Below are 18,001 nucleotides of genomic sequence, written 5' to 3' on the forward strand. Positions count from 1 at the left end.
AATGATAAACACTAAGTTCTGTCCTTTGTCACATAATTTCTGCATTGTTCACTGTCCTGTATAGTCAAATCCCAATTCACCTCACTCGCTAGCAATAGGTGAAAGTGACGTCACTCCGCGGTCAAGAATTTCAACATTCTCTCAGAATAAAACTGAAATGTACAGCAAATTACTGAAATCCAACAATTCACTATTGTCCTTTAATATTGTCCTGGTGGGACCTAGCATCTGAGTTTTTTTCATTTTACTTTGGCCCCATGTTTTGGCCTCTTTACCACTGTCTCTACACATTTTACACGATGGTCTAACAACACAGTACTGTGATCGGAGTGAAGTTATATAGTCATCTTTCAGATCGTACTTTAACATCGATGCAACCATGTGTTTTGTCATTGCCGTAAATTTTTATACTTTCGATGCAATTTTCATTCAATCGGACGTACCGTCCATCTGCTGTCACAATCTTGTTGAATAAATCGCCAAACGTAATATCAGGACAAACACTGAATAGCGTCTTTGGAACTAACTGTTGGCCATCACGTCGAATGTTGGCGATCAAATTAATACTCACGATGTGACATGTACTAACCTTTACAAAACGAGGAAATTTCTGGCCAAATCGACCATCTTTGCGTCGTGATTCGCCAAATTCAGACGTCACAACAACATGTTGGCGGTCAACTACGTCGGAAGTCTCATTCAAAATCCCGTGCCCGCGAAAACCCGACAAAGTGTAGGGCGCCACCAGCGGCAGTACTAAAAATATTTGTAATGCGGAAGTAAGAATTTGCCGCGATCAAAAAAAAAAAATTCCAAATACGCCAAAGTAGAAGCGGCGATTCCGATGAACAATTTATTTTTTCTTCCTGGCCTTATGGTGGTGTATGCGCCTCGAAATCAAAACCTTAAACGTTCGCTCAAACTTTCACCACGAAATGTTAAAATATTTCCTTTTAATCCTTTCAAAATCAAAGATCAAAATCAGCAACAGACTAAAACGTGCAAAATTTGTGCCAGAGTTTACTTTGAGTTCAAAATATCCACCAACCATGTGTTAGTTCTATGGGCAATCAGTTTATTGGATTTTTATGCTGGGACGAGGCTAGGTGATGGGATCAAGGATTTCCATGTGCAGCATTGCAGCACTTTCCCGCCAGCGTGTTTTGTAAGATTTTTTTTTATGGTAAGATTTCGTAAGATATTTTAAAGTAATTTGTTTCTTTCAGTATCAAACTTTGTACTTAACTTTAGATCTGTCACGTTCATACTCATCTTCAATACAATCGCAGCCTTGCCTGGTATAATTAAACACACAGCCAGTTAGAAAAACTACAAAACATATTAGCCAAAATAAATGTCAACATCCTCTGACTTCGCAAAGTGATTCGTGTAGGCCTTGATCAGTCAGCCCTCTGAGGGCACAGCACTGACAAAGATCAGAAGTTATACGATTAAGAAGGTACTGTAAGACAGCCTACTTCTTTTACAGCACGCTTTGCACACCAATACTTATCGCCCTGCTTGATAGAAAGCTGAAAGTAATTTAAAGCAAAGCGGCGGTTATGCTCACCGGGCTGAAAATTCGGGTTATCCATGTAAAATTTACCGGACCGAAAATACGCTAGCGATTTCCAATAGGGGTCACGAGTGATAGTTATTCCAAGCAGAAGCAGATTAATGGCTTCGGGTGTGTTTCCCATTAACGTGCACACTTCTGCTTTATCTAGAATGGCTTCTGGTAAGTGACCACTCGCATATTTTATTGCTTCATCGTAATATCGAATGGCCGTTTCTAAATCTCCATGATCGGCTCCTGTTTCTTGTTCATTTAGATATTTACTTTTGTACGTATTTCCAAGATAATGCAACACATATGTGTTGTTTGGCCACACTTCAAGTGATTGTCTTAACACTTCTATAGACATTTCGAATTTTTTGTCTTCCACGTAGAGCTCACTTGCACAGCAAGCAACAGTTGGCGTTGTGCGATTTAATTTTAGCGCATCTCTGATCAATGACTCTGCTTCGTCATGCTGACCTTTATAGGAAAGCACCCTACCAAGCATTGCTTTAGCATAGCAGTGATTGCTGTTGTGCTCAAGAACATTTCTATATAAACTTTCACTTTGATCTAACATAGACAAGAATTCCTGATCCTTGAAATCGTCGTAAAAGCGAAAAGGCTGGGCTTCCAACATGTATGCTGACCAAAATAACCAATCAACACGACAGGGAAATACAGAAAGACCACGATTTAAGCAGGCAATACTAACATCGCACATTTCTCCCTCGTAATATACAAGTGACATTCCCTTGTGAGCATAAATAAACGCTTTTTGGTTCTTGCTCAATTTGCCATCAAATTCCAGTTTTATAGTTTTCAATATCTCGTCAACCTTGTCAAATCTATTTAACAGGAAAAAGACCCAAGCCATATTGCTGAGAAGTACTAGCTTATCTCCTAGTGGCCCATCGTTGTCTCCATACTTGTCAATATCTTTCCGATTGTCGGCGAGTGCGTCGTCATACCAACGTAAAGCAGTATCAGGATTTCTGTCTTCCGTCAACATGAATTGCGTCATATTCAGATAACCAAGCACAGTTTTGTGCGCCACCAACGACAGTTCCGTATTGGACTTAAGGTTCTCTTGGGCACATCGAACTAAGACCTATAAATAGAAAAAAGTCGATCAATCAATCAAATAAACAAACAAACAAACACAAATTACTTACGTACAGAGTAATTATATAAGGTTATTAACAAAATACCGGAATTTATGTATATCGTGAAGCAGAGGTATTGTCCTAAACGCGTATAGTCGAGAATACTGCCGAAGCGTACGATTTACGAAGACATAAATCCCGGTATTTTAGGAATAACCTTATTATTATGCACCTGTTTAATCAAATTCTACAAGGAAAATGACGAAATTAAGGCGTTTTCATGATGCCCATCGCACATTGCACTAAGTGATCACGAGCCGACTGGGAACACGTTCAGCGCGCCCGCTCAGCGCACAGAACGAAATTCCACCCGGGCAGCACAGTGCAAGTGGTAGATATTGTAGGTCAGCAGCATAATTTCACTCAGGTTCACAGGTTTACTCACGGCGTGAAGTACCGAATGTTTCGAAGTATTTTTTTGTAACAAACGTAAAATCTTCTCTTGCTTTTCCCCGCGCTGACGTGACATAAGATATTTTTAGTTCAAAGGTGAAAATATTGTCCAATAACACCAAAAGTTATTGGACTCGGCGTCAAAGTTATTGGACTAGGCGTCCTCTGATACCGAAACTTACGGTACGACGAAATTCCATAGGTTACAGTCACAGGTGTATAATAATATCTCTTTCCTAAGTTTCATGCATATAGCAATCATCAGACGACTTTACCCTCATTATGACGCTTGCCTTTTAATAGGGCAGAGACGTACCTTGCACTATAGTTCTGGCGGTGTTGAAATAAGACAATATTTTTGATGACGACAACTTGTGGCCGAGAAAACACACACTTCCAACGTTTAGCTTTAGATTTGCATCACATAGTTTACTAAAGACTATCTTCAATGTTCCAAGTGTTCATTGAAGATGATGACATCATCAAGGTATATCAGCAATATTTCCCAGTTCAAATTACTGAATACGAATGTCATTAATCTCTGAAATGTTGCAGGTGCAATTGTGAAATGCAAATGTAACGCCCTTCGCTGTAGAGATTGTATCTTGAAGCATCCCTCACGTGGCCAAGGCGTATGAAGGTCATTGACTCAGATCGTACGAGAAGCAGATAAGAGATAGTGTGATAGTTTAATTAATTATTGGTTAAGATTTCATTGAGAACAATCGAGAATGGGATATTCCATGGTGTGATCTTATTTAATCTTAAGAAACAATCAAAGACTGGCGGGAAAATTACCACGTGATAACTTTTGTAATTATGTAAGTTTGAAGATGTATTTAACTTTGTAGAGAGCTTAGACTAGAGACTTGAGATCAGACCGCTGACAGTGAACGTTACGGTCGCCATCTTGCAATAAAGTACAAGGTTGTGTTACAATCTACATCGTTGTGTGTCAGCTTCAGTTACTGAAAGCATTACGATCCAGACTGGTACCTCTCAACTCATAATTCCCCTAACTACGAGCGCAACACAAATGTTGTTTTAGCTCGATCTGATTTCTTTACTGGCACCTGCCAATAACCTTTTGCCAGGTCCAGGGTGGTAAAGATGGTCGATCCACCTAGTGCTGCTAAACTGTCGTCTATTATGGGAATCGGAAAGAAATTGCCAACCATTACTTCATTTAATTGCTTCACTAGCAATAATGGGCTTGCCCATGGCTGTGGCTTGGCCTTATTAAATCTGCTTTAAAGTCATCAGCCATAAATTTCTCAACCTCCTGTTACCTTTTGAAAGGCACCCACAATGGCCATAGAGCAACAGGGGGCGGGGTGACCAGCCAATTGGAATTAAATGATCTATCATATTTGTCAACCCAAGTTCTCTTTCTACTGAGAAAACATCGCTGTTAGATTGGATCACTTTATAGAGGCGGTGGTTTAAGTCCTCCTTAAGTCAGCCTCATTTGCATGTAATATGGCCATTTTATTCACACCCTCAGTTCTTTGTTGTTTTCCGTTTCTACCTACAGATTCTTGCTTCCTTGTATTTGTTACTGTTGAACCACTGGCACATAGCTAACATCTGAAGAGAATGTGCCAATCACAGACCCGGTTGATATAGTGCATGGTGCCTCTGATACGCTGATCATGTGCTTTAGGACTGCATTATTGTTGCAGACAGTAACAAGGACACGTCCACATCCAGTCCCTACTAGTTCACTTCCGACAGATCCCGCTGATTCAACAATGTCAAGCACCCCAGGACTAAGTGCATGCTCGAGTGTACCTTTAACAACACACATTTGCGGTAGTGAGATGGTAATTGAAATTTCTGCTTGGATTTGACAGATGTTAGGCTTCAGACTTGGATGAAATTCTGCTTATTTTCGGATTTTCTCTCACTGTTATTGATTGTCCCGCCACTAGCACTGAACCTGGATTCTGAGTCATGGTACACATCCTTCCTGATTGACAAGTGAATTGGCAGTGAAGGGGGAAAGATCCATTTCAGTAACAGCAGCATATGTTGAATGTTTAACAACAGTAAACCAATGCTTGTGATATTTATTTCTGCTTCATCCTCCTACTTACCTGTCACTATTACTTTGGGTTATCTCATTTGCTGCCTTCCAGAACGAGGCAAAATTTAAATACACGTGATCTCATCCCAGGCGGAAACCGCCATGAGATTCCATATTCAAACAGTTCTCATTTGCCTCGGTGTGTGAAAACACACCGTGTTTCAGCCTTCCAGTATATGGTTTTTTGACGTCCGTTTTGCTCTACTGTTCCTTCCTGGGAGCGTGAGTTACGGTATCGTCTATTATTTCCTGTTTATTTGCTCTCTTTTAGCAGTCAGTTTGGTTTGACGGTAGTTTTTCAGGCCGTTTGAAGTTCTGCTTTGAGTTTCTGTAGCAAGTGTGTGTTGCTATTGTTTGCTTTCCACGCTTTTGAATGCAGTGACGTGTTTGGTCAGTCTGCAGCTGTGCGAGCCATTTTCTCGTGCATTGTGTATTGTACTTATGGTAATTTATCGCGCTGGTTTTTGTGTACTGTAGGTTTACCGGTTCTGCTTGTATCATGGACCTATGTGATGTTCCTGCGAGTGACGGTTCTAAGGTTTGCGCTGCAGCTAGATGTAGGAAGATTATTCCTGCTGATGACAGCCATGACAAGTGTCTTGCATGTCGCAAGTGTTCAAAGGCTAAGCCTTGTGATATTTGCAAGGATTGGTCGGATGAACTATGGCGCATTTTTACTAATCCTGAATTGCTGCAAGGTAGGCAAACTTCAAAAGGTAAGTCTCAGAAGGACAAGTCCAGGAAGTCGGCTAGTAGTGCAGCTGCTAGTTTGCCCTCTGACGAGTCGTATGTTTCTAAGGACGAGATTGAGGGTATTCTGGACACTAGATTTGAGCAATTTTCGGAGAAGGTTTCTTCTTTGTTGGCTGGTTTTCTTGCTCAATCTCAGAGTGCTGGTGTAGCAGAGGGCAATCATGTGGAGCCCCAACACCAAAAGCACAGTCTGAATAGGGATTTACATGTGGACCCTACAGAGGTGATAAGTAATCAGGAGACGGCAACTGTGTCGGGAGTTGTTCCACAGCCGTCCTACAAGTATAGAGATCCTGATTCTGTTTCTTTGTTTGCTCCGAGTGATCTTGATGAGAGCGCAGATGGAGACAGTCATTCTATGTCTAAGTCACAGGATTATGTGCGAAGTGACATTGCTCATTCTGATACTCATTCAGAATTTCTACTACTGATGCTGACATGTCAGAAGCTTTGTCTGGGAAATGGCATGACATTATTAACATTATTGGCAATGTGCTTGGCTGTACAAAAGATGATAGCAGTCATAGTCAACGTCAGTCCTTTTTACTTGGTGGAGATAGTACAGTTACAGGTGCTCCTCGTTTGCCCATTGAGGGACTGATTGCACAAAGATGGACAGCTATTGAGAAGAGTTTGCCCAGAGTGTCTGAGTACACAAAGTCTGTAGACAAGAATTTCAGGTTCCTTGAGAAAGACTTTGAGGAGTTTGCCAGAGCGCCTAGTGTAGAAAGTTTTGTCCACACTAAATTGGCGGCTGATAAGAAACATTTTTCAGCTAAGGATTTGAGAAGTTTTACCAATAAGGCTGATCTTGGACATCTTATGGTAGATAAAGCTCTGAGAGTTTTACTGAGATGCATTTCACATTCATTGTTGGCAACTGCTTTTGTACATACGGCAGTTTCGCCAGGCTCTAATATTCCTGATGACCAATTGTCTAAGGGTTTGGAATTTTTGCAGTTTTCTCTAACTTCTTCAGCAGATCAACTCTTGCGTGCCATTGCTTTGTCAGTTTCTGCCAGAAGAGAATTATTCCTTGATCAGATGGATTTTCCTACTAGATCAACTCGAAATCGTTTGACTAAGCTTCCTATTCGGGGTGATAAACTCTTCCATGGAGAAGTCTCAGATATTTTTCACCAGGAAGCTGAAGCAGCTAGAGATGTTAGGGAAATAGTCTCCCTTCTAGACCACGTCAGGGAGTTAAGCGACCTGCTTCTTTTCAGCCAAAGTCGCAGCCTTCCGCTAAACTAAACAGACTTTCTGCAAAGAAGTCTTTTTCTGCTACACCTAGTAATTACTTTAAGGGTAAAAGGGATAATAAGGGCTTTAGACCACCAGTGCCGCCCTTTCCGGATAAGCCCAGAGACCATTCTTTTAAGCAATGACGGTTTGCCAGTGGCTCAGTGTGTAAATCTAGCACAGTTAAATATTCAAATTCCATTTCCGGAGGTGCCAGTAGGGGGAAGATTATCTCTTTTCAGTCAGCACTGGGCCAAGATAACCAACGACCCGTGGGTGTTAGGGGTAGTTTCAGAAGGTTATCGATTGGAATTTCTTCAAGTTCCCCCTCTTACAAGCAAGGTTATAAATTTTCCTCTTCCGTCGGGTTTAGGAAAGAGAAATGCTATCCTTCAGGAAATAGATTCATTAATCTCAAAGAGGGCTATCGAGCCTGTCACAGACAGATCAAAAGGTTTTTACAGCTCAATGTTTCTAATTCCAAAGAGATCAGGGGTTGGAGACCAATTTTAAATCTCCGCCCGTTAAACCATTTTCTCAAAAAGAAACACTTCAAGATGGAAACTCTACGTTCCGTATTATCGGATCTGTCAAAAGGGGATTATGCAGTTTCAATCGATCTAACAGACGCTTATCAACATATCCTTATTCACCCAGACTGCAGACATTTTCTCAGGTTTGCAGGGCAAGGTGTTTCAGTTTCGGACACTGCCTTTCGGTCTGTCGTCAGTACCCCGTGTGTTTACCAAGGTACTAGGTCACAGCAGTTTTGGGTGCTTTCTTCGAAAGCAACAAATTTATGTTCACATGTATCTGGACGATTGGCTAGCCAGGCAGACGCAGATCAGGTTATTGCAGTGGGATACAGCACGTATTTTAAGGACAGCTGTCAGTCTAGGCTGGCTACCAAACGAAAAGAAGTCAGAACTTTGCCCCAGTCAGAACATTCATTATATAGGGGCGAAAATAGATTTGGAGGAAGGGATTGCTACTCCTATGCCAGAGTGCTTTCAAGCTATTTGCGAAATGGTAAGTCATCTCTTGCCCGGCAGTTTTCAGACGGCGCGGCATTTTCTTCGCCTCCTAGGTCTAATGGCATCTTGCGTTCAGCTCATACCTTTGGCAAGGTTGAACATGAGGCCAGTGCAAATATTCCTTCTGTCTCAATGGAGACCACATCAGAATCCTCTAAGTCATCCTATAAGGGTAGACGCCCTGTTAATACAGCATCTTCATTGGTGGACCAACAGAGTCAATTTTTTCAAGGGAGTTTCACTGTCCCTGGAGCCCCCAGAGGTTACAATAACCACGGATGCTTCAATGCAAGGTTGGGGGCCTCATATGGGAGATTTGACCATTTCAGGAGTCTGGTCAGTAGCCCAGAGACAAGAGCACATAAACTTTCTCGAGCTTCAGGCAGTATGGGAAAGTTTAAAGGCCTTCGTCCGTCATATCTTAGGGAGATTGGTTCTTGTAGGTCAGACAATTCAACCGTAGTATCATATTTGAACAGGCAAGGGGGAACACGGTCTCCATCTCTCTGCATCCTCACTTGGCATCTAATGAATTGGTGCATTATCAGAAATATCAGGATCAGGGCAGCTCACATACCAGGCAGGTGCAATCTAATAGCAGATGCTCTGTCCAGGAGACGACCTATCCCAACAGAGTGGATGTTAAAACATCAGATGGTAGAGTCCCTTTTCAAGGTGTTAGACAGGCCTCACATAGATCTGTTTGCAACCGCACACAATGCCCACCTGCAGGTGTATTGTTCTCCAGTTCCAGACCAAAGAGCAGAGGCAGTGGATGCCTTTTCAGTTCCCTGGACAAACATGTTCGCATACGCGTTCCTCCAGTGTCTCTGATTCAAGGAGTACTAAGCAAGATGAGACACGAGGAGTGTGTTGTCATTCTGATAGCGCCGAACTGGCCAAGACAACCGTGGGTTTCCTCCTCGATTGCTGGAGTTGCTAATAGAGATTCCAATAAAGCTACCAGAGACCCCAGACATTTTGAGCCAACGTTGTCGGGTTTTCTTCACCCAGATCCATCAGTCCTCCAGCTGACTGCTTGGAAACTGTCAAGAAACGTTTTTGCTCAGAGGGATTTTCAGCGAGAGCTGCAGAATATGCAGCGAACTCTCGTAGATCATCAACCATTAAATCATACAATTACAGGTTCAGAGTATTCAGTGATTGGTGCAAAGAACATGATGTCGATCCCATGCATCCACCTCTAAGTTCTGTGGGTGATTTTCTGGTTTTTCTTTTTGAGGCTAGAGGTCTAAAGCCCCAAACTATTTCAACATATCGTTCAGCGTTGAGTTCTTTCCTTCCGAGTTATGGTGAACATAGTGTAGGTCAGCATCCTCTTTTGGATAGTCTGATTAAAGGGTTTTTTGTTAAGCGTCCTCCTCAGAGGAGACTTTTGCCTTCTTGGAGTCTTCCTTTGGTGTTAGACTCATTAAGGCCAGCTCCTTACGAGCCTATTAGTGAATCTGTTTGAAGTATTTAACTATGAAGACTGTTTTTCTCATAGCTGTGGCGTCTGGGCGTAGACGTAGTGAGATTCACGCTTTGTCTATCAACAGTGCTTATCTCAGATGGGAGCCTACAGGTGTTAGATTGTTGCCTAGGGCAGGTTTTCTGGCAAAGAATGAATCTATATCTCGTGTTGGTATAGAGATATTCATTCCGAGTCTTGAAAATATTTCAAGTGATCCTCAGGATAAGCGTATTTTTCCTTGTAGGGCTCTTCGTTACTACATTAAATGACAGCACACCTTCGTGGTAATACAGAACAGTTGTTCATTAAGGTGTCTCCAGGTCAACATGGTCCAGCGTCCAAGGACACTATTTCTAGCTGGTTAAGGGATACAATCCAACTTGCCTATGATTCTTCCGATGGCCATTGTAGACTTGTGCATTCCATCAGAGCACATGATACGCGAGCTATGGCTGCCTGGTGGGCTTTGTTTAAAGGAGTGTCAGTGGATGACATTTGTAAAGCTGGGTTTTGGGCTTCCTCCAAATACCTTTATTCACTTTTACCTCAAGGATGTGCCTATGGAAGCTAGTTTTGCTTTAGGTTCTTTGAGGTGTGGTGCTATCTAGGTTGGGAGTCTTTATTTGACATACCCTCCTCCATTTAAGCTTTGAATTCTGTGTAACCCAAAAGTAACAGTGACAGGTAAGTAGGAGGATGAAGCAGAATGAAAGTTTCCCCCCAGGAAACATCTTTCTGCGAGAACTCCTACTTACCTGTCACTCCTCCCTCCCTCCTCCCCACTATTTTGATAGTCTATTATGGAGGTTGAGAACTGTTTGAATATGGAATCTCATGGCGGTTTCCGCCTGGGATGACAGATCACGTGTATTTAAATTTTTGCCTCGTTCTGGAAGGCAGCAAATGAGATAACCCAAAAGTAACAGTGACAGGTAAGTAGGAGTTCTCGCAGAAAGATGTTTTTCCTGGGGGGAAACTTTCAATTTTCCAGCTTTGCAGTCAATGAACAAGTCACATATGGTCCCAAGGTCTGTACCATTTGCTCCCAAGGGATTATATTGGTGGTGGTAAAACCGTACCAGCAGTCCCGTTTATCAGTTTTTCAACAACAATACTTAGGATTAAGTTTAGATCGGTACGTTCTAATGCACCGACTGTGCAATTTTCGAAAATGCTGATTTAGGGGCCGTTTTAGCATTGCTAAAACAGTATTTTAGCATCGACGGAATGAGCTCTCGTCCAATCAGAATTGCGCAAGGTAGCATGATATAATATAATTCATATTTTATCATGTTAAAATACAGCATCATATTAGTACTCTCTTAACGAAAAGAGAAAGACAATACAGGCGTTGCAAGTATGATATTCTAAATTATCCTGCCTCTGTGATTTTCACGATTCTTGAAATATAAGCATGTTCCTTGCAGTCGCTTATCGTCTGATACAATTGTAGGAAACTTTTAATTAACTGAGATATATACATTCAAAGAAAGTTGATGCATTGTCGAAAGTAGGTTATGTCAGTTGTCATCAAGTGTCCGTCTGTGTCGACTTATTGTTGCGCAGACTTTCATTACCTGCCTATCTTCATCCGAGAAGTCTTCCAGTTTCCAGTTAAAGTAGCAAGGCAATGTTTTCAATATTGCTTCACGCGAACCATCCGTGATTTCATCATATGTGAATGAAAAATCTAGTAGAAACAAAAGCCAATATAAATGTTCAATTTGCTATATGATGAAGCATTCCAAAGTTTAAGTTATTAAATCTGGCATCAAAAGATAATACTAGAATACTAGATCTTGCCAGATTTTTTAACCGGAAATGTGAACAAAACAAGTGATGGTGGGTCACTGTGATATTTTAAAGCAAGAAGACGATGATTATTTATTCTATTTTGGTAACATAATTCGCAGAATACAAGGCATATTTTTAGTGTGGTAAGAAAGTGTCAGCTCTTTCATAGCAATATAAAGTAGCAAAAGCACAAAGCAATCACTGTACACAGGTTTTTGGATAAAATGATACTGTTATAATTAATTTTACTTCAATGCTACTTGAAAACTGTATCAGAGTATAGTAGGAAAACTTAAACATGACTCTGTTTTCAAATTGTTCTATGTTCAACTCAAACGGTTGAAGAGAAAAAAAATCCAGAAAGGATATGGAGAATATATAATTTACGGGGGTTCTGAGCTTATTAACTACCAGAGAATTGTTAGATTCAAGAGGTCAATTTCTTGTCTTGGAACCTTAATTCTAACATCATTGATATCATTAACGTTAATCGCATCAAGTCCATAATCACTCAACATGTTTATAATTGGTAGAAAAAAAGTGTTTTCATGCATTTCCGCATCAGAAGGCGATAGGCAACGTCAGTAGAACTGCGTACATAGTGATTTGGCAGGCTATAAATTTTGAACATGGTAAACATGTGACACATGAGTGCGAGAGGTGGACCTTGGAACATTTTAAACAATAGCTTGAAAATATGGGGATTTTTAAAAATTTTACAGAAACGGTGGTTTCCTACCGGTAATGTAACCTTTGAATTAAATGTTTAAGCTTTCAGACGTGACAGTTGATTTGTTAACCCGAAACAAAAATGCAAGTCTGAAAAAGCATAATATTAACAAATTTCATCAAAATTTGAACAAAGTTGAATGGGGATTATTCCGTAAAGGCTGAAAGCCTTTTAGGGATAACCCAGCGTCCATTAACGCTGATGGACTTGCAATTTTAGAAACAAATTCAGAATACCTTTTTCAAATTTTACATGTTCTTGCTTTATTTCAACAAACTGTTAAATATTATCTGAAAAACTCCAAGCTCTTGACCTACTGTATAAACTCAAATATTATGACACAATGACATAAAAGCCTTAATATTTTTGTCCTCATTCAAGCAGATGTTAGGCTATACTGATATTGAACGTTTTGACAAGCAGATTCCGAGAACAAGTGCAAGTTGACGAACTACGACATTGTTCGTCTTCGAAGGCACAGCTGAAAATAAAACTGCTCCGAATTGACATAAAAGTCAAGTGACGATCGTGTGAGAAATCCAATACTTCAATTTACCTTCAATTAGTTTGTCTTCGTACATGTCACTTCCGGGACTGAACATGTCATATACTGCTTTATTCGACTTGGTTATTACTTCCATGATAAGAACTGATAAACAAAATCTTCTGTTGTGTTGATGGTACAGAATGCTGCTTCCGTCAACTTCCTCCTTTATCGACCACGCTAAAATGTAATTAAGATATAACATGACAGCATTGGCAAGTCCATACGAATCAATGTGCCAGTACTTTTAGACTGTACGTATGAATTCATTTCCTGGTTCGATTGAATACCGACCTGCTGAATTCATGCAGCAGATTTTTCCTGTATTCACCTGTATATGCACACTTCTTAACCGTCACGTAGTATTAGTAATACAGATAGTTTCATTATGTCTTTGATACATGTGTAATCAGGTATGAATGAAAATATATTTTGATAAGTTCCTTCTGCCATGGTACAAAAGAATGCAGTCTGAATTCGCATGTGTTTGAGTCAGATTTGAATATTCATGGTATGAGTGAATCATATGGGTTGAAATGGCTCAATATCAATCACACATTCCCAAACTAGCATTCCCCAGGAAGACTATATGTTCACTTTTAGTTAAAAAGACTCTGATGTATGAATTAGCTTTAATGTCGTGTGAGGACCTACAACCTGAAGTCCATTTGTATCGAGTTACATGATGCTGAAATATACAGTGAACTGACAAGCACGTCATTTACTGTATATTAAACATTATGGCTTGATGTATGGCTGCGTCATCTTCTAGATTTGCATGCAGCGCTGTGTTTTTTTATAGACTATGACTCAACATTTTCATGCTGTTTTTGACAGATGAAGAAAATCTTCAGAACACAGCTTCTGCCAAAGAAGTAGAAGCGACACTACTCAAGGGTATCTGATGTAGCTAAGTTAAGTTCCTCATTCATTGGTTACAGGTAGCCAATTCATTAAACGGGTTTGTAATAGTTTTGACTCTTCTACTATTAAGGCATAGACAGTAGGGGGAGTGGTCCCCCTCTAATGGCTATGATTAAAGAAGGGGATGTTTACTAATAATATCAAAGTGAAGGAAACATTGGTGAATTGTACTTAAATGTTTTCTAATTCTCACTTATATTTTTCTTAATGTGGTGTTCTATTTAACTTAAAATCATTTATCTTGGTTAAAAAGAGGAACCTAATATATGCGATCTAGGCTAATATTACTAATTATGGATTCACCTGTGATCAAACCCGTCATTAGGTAAAAGTTCAACATGCACAGAACTGCACAATTAGTTATAAGTTAGATAATCTCTCTTTCAAATGATGTTAATTTCGAAATTAAGAAAGGTTTGGGGTATCGAATTGACAAAATGTAGTCCATTCCGGTATTTTAAATGTCTGACAGCTGACTTCAATGATAGTGAAAACCACTGTTGTCAGTTCACTCAATTGCACAGTTCCCCACATGTCATAAAAGTTTTTTTTTAATGCATGTCGTCATAAAGTCAGTGTCTGATCAATTATGGTTGACTGTATTAGCCCCCATACATTGCTTTTCCAAACGGTGTCTTGACAAACATTGAAATTTCATTCATATTACCCTGATACTGTGTCTGGTTATGTGACCTCGCTGCATTATTGGATTTTCAAAGTGACTGCCTCTTAAGAACCACAGAGAAAAACAAGTTGGGATTCTGTGTGTGCCATGCAGGCCATGTGTCAAATAAAATCAGGAGGTTCAATTGAGCTAAACCGGCGTATTTGATTGTTCAAAAAATTCAATTTTCTCCTAAAAAATCTTCTCTTGAAGAACCAGTAAGCTGGAATCTGCTGATATTATCATTAGTGTTAGAACCTGTTAAAGGCATTATAATGTCTCAAGTGGCTTTGCAGGTGCGTTGCAACATACGGAAATCCAACAATAAAGATGAAATGATATTATATGAAATAATATTTTGGCATCCGACAAAAGAAAATTTTGGTCGGAAAGCAGATACATTGTTATCGTTACCGATCTGTACAGAGATGAAGCTCGTGAATGACGCATTGGATGATGATTAATGAGCAATTTATCTAACATAATGTTGAAGTAAAATTAGAATGCACTAAAGCCAAATTTATTTTGAGTCGTAACTTGGTAGGTTTTTTCTGTTGATTGTTTGATGTTTTAACTACACGATGTTTCATTCACGAGCTGACTTCGTCCATGGCAAGGGGAGTGGATTGTTTACTAGACTGTTAACATTCTTTGCAAGGAAATTTAGTCCGGGTGAGTTGCTACATCTTTCAGTTTTGTTGTCGCTCACCGTACAAGATGGCTGTCATATATCTCCGAGTGTCTATGACAAGCGTTCTGATATTCAATGTTACATTCCTGATGAAAAACAATTCGGAAAACTCGCACGTATCTAAGTTTGTTTCGGAATGTTTTTTAAATTGTCTTCACTAAAATCATTTATGGACAAGTATACTTCCGATTAACTAAATATTCAAAAAAGATATTTTAAAACGTATAATAATATAACAATATAGGACAAAAAGAAGCTGATCATTGAATGGAGAAGCAATATGTAATATTGTCTCATCTTATTAGAAACGACACCAAACCCCCCCAACTTGGTCGTAGAGGGCGTAAATGTACGAAGGGCGGCCATTTTGTTTTCTTACTAGGTTCTGAAAGACGAAGCACATGTTAACTAGCCAGTTATCCGTTCACTTCTTTTGACTAACAGAGTGCACATAACTTGAATGTATGTAATAGTCAGAGATTGCAGCTTAAACTGTTGTAATATCTAGGAGCCAGTTCTCACTTTTTAAAGAAAAGTAAACACTTTTGAGTTGGCAGAGTGAAACAATATTCCTATCTTTTAAGAATTCGGAAAATTAATGTCCTCCTACGAACCATAAAGTTTAGAGAAAACTTGATATACTTGTTTGGTCAGCGTAGGCAGATACAAAGTTTTACCGAGGCCTACTATTTAAGTTAGCAAAATAATAACCTCTCTTCCACGCTCTGTGACTGTTTCGCTAAAAGAACATATTTTTTTCAAATGAAATGCTGAACCAGTTTCTGTTTTGTTAAGGTTTCACTTTTAAGAGCAATGCTTTACGAGAACCCTAGATTTCAATTGAATAGAATGTACAACCTTTGATCTATAGTTAGCGTAGGAGTACATCACCTATCTCTAATGACCTGTGACTTCTAAACGGTGAATGTATAATGTTTCTTCATGGTTGATGGGCACCAAAACTTTAGAGCATGCAAATTCGTAGACATGTGCACTGTACCATCAAATCCTGAACTATTGCACTGTATGTGATTGTCCATGGCACGAACTATGAAAAATTCTTTGATAATTGATATGAATGTATTGCCTTAAATATTTGATTAGGATGGCATTTGTGTGCAACAAATTTGGTTTTCGAATTTCACTAAACATCGTTGTCTGTGACGGAAACAATGAGAAACTTGTTTCCAATGCACATCAAGCTAAATCTCTGTTGTATATCTTTGAAAACTAATATGAATACACTTATGTAGTAATAAGAAGATATTTGTGTAGTGATAAGAGGGGAATTTGAGACCAAGAAATTCAGTGATTTCAGAATTTTACCCAAGTATCATTTCAATATATACATTGTAGTGTACGGCAAAAAAGTAAAGCAATTTGTTTCCCTAAGTGCATTTGTATATGTTTGACAATATCCACTTCAATTTTTATAATTTTCCATGAGCCAGTTCTCACTTATCAAAGCGAAGACTACACTTTTGAGTTAGAAGAGTGAGACAACATTCTGGTAATTCAAGAATTCGGAGAATTAACGTCCTCCTAAGAACCTTAAAGCTCAGTGAAAACTTAATAGACTTGTTTAGTCAGCGTAGGCAGATACAAAGTTGTACTAAGGCCTACTATTCAAATTAGCATATTAACAACCTCTCTTCCACACTCAGTTACTTCTTCGTTAACATAACGATTTTTTTTTCGAATGAAATACTGAACCTGTTTCGGTTCTGTAAAGGTTTCAATTTAAGGACAATGCTTTACGAGAACCCTAGATTTCAATTGAACAGATGATCTATAGTTAGCGTAAGATACATCACTTATCTTCAATGACGTGTGACCTTAAGTGGTGAAAGTAGAATGTTTCTTCGTGATTGACTGGCACCAAAACTCTTGAGCATTCAAAACGTAGACAGGTTGTTTTCACAAGCTCTAAAGTTTAGATGCCCATTAACCATTAAGAAACATTCTGTATTCATCACTTAGATAGAAGTCACAGGTCATTTTAGATAGGTGGTGTACTCGTATGCTAAATACATCATGATTAAATACAACGAGTAACGTAGACAGGTCGTTTTCACAAGCTCTAAAGTTTAGATGCCCATCAACCATTAAGAAATATTCTGCATTCACCACTTAGATAGAAGTCACAGGTCATTTAGATAGGTGGTGTACTCGTATGCTAAATACTCATGATTAAATACAACGAGTAACCATTTCTATTCAATTGTAATCTAGGGTTCTCATAAAATATTGTTCTTAAGAGTTGAGCCTTTACAAAACAGGAAGAGGCCCTGCATTTCATTTGAAAATTCCACTTTGTTCTCTAAGCAAACAAGTCACTGAGTGTGGAAGAGACGTTGTTATTAAGCTAACTTGAAAAGTCGCTGTATCGCCTACGCTGACGAAAGAAATCTAGCTAGCCCTCAATGAACTCTACGGTTCCTTGGAAGACGTCGGATTCTCCAAATTCTCAACCATCTAAACCTAAACACCAAGTTTTATCAGGAATCCATGGCAGAAAGTTGTGAAACACCAAATGTTGTAAAATTTGTTAAGAAAAAAAAAGAGTAAAAACGATAAAACCGACGGAGAGAGTAAAATAGGTTGCCGATCAACAGGGCCTCTGGAAATAAATGACAAATTGTCGTTCATCGCTGGCGGGACACTGACGGAGAGAGTAAAATAGGTTGCCGATCAACAGGGCCTCTGGAAATAAATGACAAATTGTCGTTCATCGCTGGCGGGACACTTCACATCGATTGCATCAAGCTGGGCACCGAAAACGAGTTTGATCAATTACTGGCGGACGTTTTGATCAAAGCAACAAATAAATTCCGGGTTGTTGTTGGTATCAGATTTGTTGATGAGGATGTTCATGTTGACTTATTTGGTAATGAGACTGGACAAATTAAGTTTAAAGACCTGCAATGGGACAAACGAGGGTCAATATC

The 18,001-nt window shown here is 39.5% G+C and overlaps 1 protein-coding gene across 1 annotated transcript; it reads right to left on the minus strand.

Annotated features, from left to right (window-relative positions):
- Window positions 1-678: 678 nt before the first annotated feature.
- Window positions 679-13,039, minus strand: LOC139133297 (interferon-induced protein with tetratricopeptide repeats 3-like). Its single transcript, XM_070699827.1, has 3 exons — window positions 12,787-13,039; window positions 11,284-11,396; window positions 679-2,669 (listed from the first exon to the last, which is right to left on the minus strand). The coding sequence occupies exons 1-3, from the start codon at window positions 12,977-12,979 to the stop codon at window positions 1,452-1,454; spliced, it is 1,524 nt and encodes a 507-aa protein (XP_070555928.1). The 5' UTR covers window positions 12,980-13,039; the 3' UTR covers window positions 679-1,451.
- Window positions 13,040-18,001: the final 4,962 nt, after the last annotated feature.

The sequence above is a fragment of the Ptychodera flava genome, chromosome 5 (genome assembly GCF_041260155.1).
Source record: "Ptychodera flava strain L36383 chromosome 5, AS_Pfla_20210202, whole genome shotgun sequence".
Taxonomy (NCBI): Eukaryota; Metazoa; Hemichordata; class Enteropneusta; family Ptychoderidae; genus Ptychodera; species Ptychodera flava.